Source organism: Mus caroli, chromosome 2 (assembly GCF_900094665.2).
Source record: "Mus caroli chromosome 2, CAROLI_EIJ_v1.1, whole genome shotgun sequence".
Taxonomy (NCBI): domain Eukaryota; kingdom Metazoa; phylum Chordata; class Mammalia; order Rodentia; family Muridae; genus Mus; species Mus caroli.
The window spans coordinates 79073525-79079685 of record NC_034571.1 but is presented as its reverse complement, the minus strand read 5'-3'; the positions used below and the strand labels follow the sequence as shown (position 1 = coordinate 79079685).

At 39.7% G+C, this 6161-nt stretch overlaps 1 protein-coding gene across 1 annotated transcript in view; it reads right to left on the bottom strand.

Moving 5' to 3' along the window:
* Positions 1 to 159: 159 nt before the first annotated feature.
* The window catches only part of Slc43a1 (solute carrier family 43 member 1), a 30477-nt gene continuing 24475 nt past the window's right edge, over positions 160 to 6161 (bottom strand). The window contains exon 16 of the mRNA XM_021178483.2: positions 160 to 285. Coding sequence (XP_021034142.1) covers positions 160 to 285 — 126 coding nt within the window. The remainder of the gene's footprint in view (positions 286 to 6161) is intronic.

The window sequence follows — 6161 nt, the reverse complement described above, 5'->3', positions numbered from 1 at the left end:
CATCCTGCTCCCTCCCCAAATATCACTGTGTTGGCCAGGAGAATTGTTCCTTGAAGAATTCAGACTCTGAATGTAACCTTTGGTCCCTGCCCTCAAAGTTATATGCCACTTCAGAGCCAGCAGGCTGGGTTTAGTCACCTACTGCCTGTGTGGTCATTGTCACAGAGAAGTGGAGAACTGCATGGAGACCAAGGTCTTGCAAATGGAGATGAGGTGGCCAGAGGTGGCCATGCCCAAAGGACAACTAGATAACTGTTTGGTTCCAGCCTGCGAGGCATCTCGGAACTGGAAGAGAAGAGGGAATCTAGGCAGGTAGAGAAATAATGGAACCAAGCCAAGCTAGTCTGCTCAACGTACAAATTTTTAATGGCAGACATGCTTTATAATGGAGAAGGGAAGCCCATTCCCACCAAATCATCCTTGGAGCCCAGCTGCAGGTGACCATGTGTAGGATCAGATGTAGACTCCAGAACAGCTAGGCTGACTTCCAGCAGGTAGCAGCAGCAGCAGTGGCAGAACAATAGAGTGATCCAGGGAGGCAGGCTCCACCCTAGGTGATCTCCTTAGTGGTAAGCAAAGTCAAGGTCTGGATCAGCCTGCTTCAGGCTGGTGGGGGGAGGTTACATCTCCTCCCTGTTATTAATATAAAAAAGAATGGCTGGACTGAGGCATAAAAGTTATTTATGCTCTATAGTTCTGCCTGATTTCTTTGGGCCTAGTGAAAAAAACTTGTCTCAGTGGGATTCTCTAACTTTTCTCATGGTAAATTCTTATTTGGTTAAGACTGTCCTTAGTGTCCTAGTAAACATTCTGCAGACCAGCCCTGAACTGCTCGCTCCATCTTTTGTAATGCTTAATTAGTTACTGAATAGGTAACTTCCTTACTGAATTCCTACTGAATTCCAAATTGTAGGCTTCATGGTCTTTTTTAGGACATTGGAACACTGGGGAAGGCTTAACTATATCAGAATTCAATCTTAAAAGGCACTTATAATAAGCTAGTACTAAAGGAGAGCACGTGGATCTATACACCAGACTAACTCGGGGATAGGGTAATAATGTATGGGTTGTGAGAACGCCAAAGTTCCAGGAGGTGAGTTTCCATGAAACTCTTTGTCTCATGAGTGCTCCCAGGCCTCTTGGTCTGCCAAGCAAACTTCACTGGAGTGTGCGTAGCATTCTCCCATTCTTATATTTTTGCTGAAGTTCCGGAATGTCTTGCCTTGTCGTAGCTGTAGATCTTAGGAGTGCTCTAAAGATGAGTGGAAACACAACAATTTACTAATAAATTAGTGTCAATAATAATAGCAAGTAGGATAATATATTGAACCCAATCCAAGGGATTCAGTGCACTTAGGTTATCTTTTAAATCTCTGGCCAATTCATCAATTTTCCAAGTGTCCAAGTGACTATTGCTAATATCTGATATTTCTGCCGTTCTAGCCTTAATATATGCTATGTTCTGCCCTATTGTTAAGACTACTACTTCTAAGACATTAACCTTTGCCTCCAATTCATGGCTCTGTGGTGTATTATTAATAAACCACGGCCTCTAGACAAGTACCTCTGTCTAGATTAATATGATTTTGAGATCTGGGTTCCTGTCTTAGACTGTCTGGCCCTCATAGCAAACCTTAATTCTAAATCAGACCAAAAGCCACAATATGTACTAAAATGCTACTTGAGTGAAGATTAGTAACTGCCACCTGCTTGGAGGCGGGGATGCATGCCTGTTGCAGTCAGGCTGAAGGGCGTTGACTGACCTGCTTGAAAAACAAAGTCCAGAGCTGGTGAGATGGCTCAGTGGGTAAGAGCACCCGACTGCTCTTCCGAAGGTCCGGAGTTCAAATCCCAGCAACCACATGGTGGCTCACAACCATCCGTAATGAGATCTGATGCCCTCTTCTGGTGCATCTGAAGACAGTTACAGTGTACTTACATATAATAAATAAATAAATATTAAAAAAAAAAAAGAAAAACAAAGTCCAGACAGTGAAAGGCAACAGTACAAAAGCTTCATTTGGGGAAGTCCAGGAAATCCATTCAATTGCAAATTAGCAATGATAAAGCTTAGACTTAGAACTCCCAGTGTGGGGGAGGCAACCTTGAGAATCACAGAAAGGCTGCAATCTTTCTGGGAGAGGAGGCTGTGTTCTAATTTAACTTCGTTAAGTAAGAATATTTTGTTATCTTCCCTGGGATACTCTAATACTAGAATTATTACTAGACCAGTCCAAGATTGAGTTAGAATAACTGGTCACATGAGGGAAAGAGAAGAATCACTAATCTTGCTAAGTCAGATTACACAGTCTCTGATGTTCTTTTTACCATAAGGTTAAAAAGCTTGAAGCAAGGCAGCTTCACTTGTCCAAACTGGAAAAATGGCAAGCAAGGATGGGTCGAAAACATGTGCCCAATTTAGCTTCCTTGTCATTAAAGTCAGGGCACTTACCTGTCAGTTTGTCACACGAATTAGCCACCATGCTTCTGCAGCATTCTGTGAAGAAAACCTATACTTTTCTCTTTCCTAATAAGCTAGCTTTTCAGGATCAAGCCATGTGCCAATAAGTAGATCCTTTTAAGATACTATAAGGCATTTATTAAATTCTTTGTCATCTAAATTTCAAAATTCTAAAGTAAAAGTATGATTTAAATAATGTGCATGGGAATGCACTAAATAATATGCACGGGGATTAATTTCCCCCTTCTTTGTCTTTTAAGAATCTAGAGTTTTAAAGTTCCACAATACCTTGTCCTTGAGAATTAATAATTTGTTGACAAAACATCTCAAATACTTGACTGTTATAGTCAGTATTTATGTAACATGGGTTGTGACTAATTGTACTTTCAATAGTTTTTCTTGAAGAGCGGTTGTAACTAGAAAGCTTGAAAAGTTATTAATAGTCACACGTGTATAATTTATTTACTTATTAACTCAGAAATAAGAGCATTTATTTGCAGCAAGTTATTAAGTATAAGTCCTCAAGAATTAACACTATTATGTGGAAACAAGTAGTAACTGAGGACACTAAGAGGAAAGAATTTTACATGCACAATTTCCAAGAACACTAAAATATTATCTTAAACCATAACTGTTTTGAATATATAAAGAATGAGATTATATATCCAATCCATCTTATATGTAGGACCTATAGACTGCCTGAGATATAAATCTAGCATGGCATTGCTTTAAGATGTCCAGGCAATCTAGAACAATTTATTAAATGTCTAAAAACATCCTTCTTAAAAGGACAGCATTTTTTCTTATGAGTTGTATTTGCATAAGCAATTGCAAATTTGAGAATTAATCGCATCCAAGGTAGGAACAAGCTTAAGCAATTGTGAGCTCTGAGATATAACATTGACTATTAATATACAAATTAAGGTTTGATTGTTCAGCATTTTAAAACACCATCCACAGCACACAACTTTATCTGTGCTGAAGCAGGGGAACCTCAAAAGAATAAGTGTGTGATCCAATTCACATCTACTTATATCCCATAGAGGGGTTGTTTTTAAACACAATAATTGGGATGTATGCATGCATGAATTTATAGAAGATACAAAAGCATGCATAAAAACAATTTTTAGCCTACCTTTGGGATAATGTTTGTCAATTTTATTTAAAATGATGGTATGCAATAGATCAAATATTAATATTCTGTAATAACCAAATTAATCGCTGTTTGGAACAAGGAACAGACACTTAGTCAGGTTTTTAAGACACAATTTTTGTTATAGTTATCCCAAACTATATGAATTTATCTTATAATTTTTTATTAGCACCACAGTGGCTTAATAGGATGCTGAAACTGTGCTTTGAGGTGAATGCCACCTTGGCCTCACCCTTGAGAGGCATTAGCTAATAAAATACTTTCTACTTAGAAAACAATATACACTGAAAAATTTAAACTCTTAGCTTTTTGATTACAACTCACTAGAAGCAAAACTCTTTACAATTATCAGAATGCAAAGGAAAAAACAAACCTTTAAATCTATAATAACTTTATATAAAGTAGGCAAGCCAGATTGTAATGCCTTTATAGATTTTACAGCCCAATTGACTTCTTATAAATTCTGAATTTAAGCATCATTTCAAACATCCGGATAGATCTGCAACAATGTTTTATTAGTTAAAGGGAATTTACCCTGAAGGCAGGGAGGAGGGAGGTTTTCAGGACTTCCCTAGTCACATTTTGAGAAACAAAGGAGATTTTGCGCCAACTTCCCTGAAGCTGCTCTGAACTCGCATTAACTCGAACATAAGAAAATTTTTTTCCGACCCAAGCATTTTGGCCCTCCTGTAATGAGGACAGAATTTAGAACTTTTAAGTTTCTTTGTAATATTAGATTATAACTACAACCTTGGGAAAGCAAAACCCAATTTCAAAACAATTTATCATCGTTAGAATCAATATTAGAAGCATTACTATCATATTACAAAGTTTGGCTGCCAATTTATACCTATGAATACATGACAGTGCAAGCTTTAATGATTCATTAAAGAGACATTGCTTTAAATCTTATCTTTAAATTTAGTTTCTAAGATAAGAATCACATTAAATAGTATCTCAGCTAGAAGTATCTTAGGAGGCCCAGTTTTTTGGCCTGCTTATGTCACGTGTTTGAAAAGACTCCTGAGTTGCCAATTTAAGGCTAACCTTCTGTTACCAATGTAACAATTATTTAATCCTAACCAATAACTTATGAGCTGATTGTGAAGACATGCAAAGCACATTACCAGTAAAAATCCAAATGAAGCAGCTACACTTAGACCAATCAGAGAATATTAATTTTTCTAGCGATAATTATAAAATAAAAAGCACTTTGTCATTAGCTAAACACAATAATCATGAATGCTGGGAATTTTCTTAGGAAAAAACCATCTATCAGCTTTTTTGCCCCAAAACCATGAGGCTGTATCCGTTTTTTTAAAAAGCAGTTTTTCCAGCAGGGGCCGTCCTGCTGTGCCTGATTCTGGCGGAAAGCATGTGGCCACTCTCGGCTTTGCTTATACCAGCAATCTTTTGTTTTTCAACACATAACACAGAACATTCAGTCATTCAGGCAAGTAGACAGGAACACACATGAATTGAACACGTGGACAGACCGGTGCACCAGACATTAGACGACACCTTAGACAAAAATACAAAGAGGGCTGGGAACTTCTGCTGTAGGGGCTAGAGAGAAAAAGGCAGGGCGTCTCCTAAAATTTCTATCTGCTTCTGGGACATTTTCCTCCCGCCTGATGCAGTTTCCGACTGCAGCCAATCTGCCTGATTATTAAATCTAAACCCTTTTATCTCTCTCACCTAAAAAGCAGCTTCTGGAAGCTGCGGCTGACTGCCTGTTACCTTCCAGGATCCTGTATCTCACTGCTGAACCTCAGTGAACCCAGCGCATGGGTTTAATGCTGTTCCAGCTTAGCCTGTACGTACGAATTTTAATGGTACGAATTTTAATTCTTTTCTTCTTCCATGGAGCTCCAAACCAGCAGTGTTTCTTCCAAATGTCCTCTGCCATTACCAGGTCCCGAGTTGGTTCACCAAATTGTTGGGGACGGCCTGCGGCTCTCATGTCCAGGTTCGAGCCTGGGAGGCATCTCGGAACTGGAAGAGAAGAGGGAATCTAGGCGGGTAGAGAAAAAATGGAACCAAGACAAGCTAGTCTGCTCAAGGTTCAAATTTTTAACTGTGGACATGCTTTATAATGGAGAAGGGAAGCCCATTCCCACCAAATCATCCTTGGAGCCCAGCTGCAGGTGACCTTGTGTAGGATCAGATGTAGACTCCAGAACAGCTAGGCTGACTCCCAGCAGGTAGCAGCAGCAGCAGTGGCAGAACAATAGAGTGATCCAGGGAGGCAGGCTCCACCCTAGGTGATCTCCTTAGTGGTAAGCAAAGCCAAGGTCTGGCTCAACCTGCTTCAGGCTGGTGGGGGAGGTTACAGATAACTAGTAATCCAGCCCATGTTAAAAGGAGAGTAGGAAGGTAGGCATAGTGGTGCATGCCCTTCATTCTGACCTTCGGGAGGTCATACACACACCACACACACACACACACACACACACACACACACACACACACACGTTGTTTTGTTTTTCAAGGCAGGGTTTCTCCATGTAGCGCTGGCTGTCCTAGAGCTCACTCCGAATACTGGAG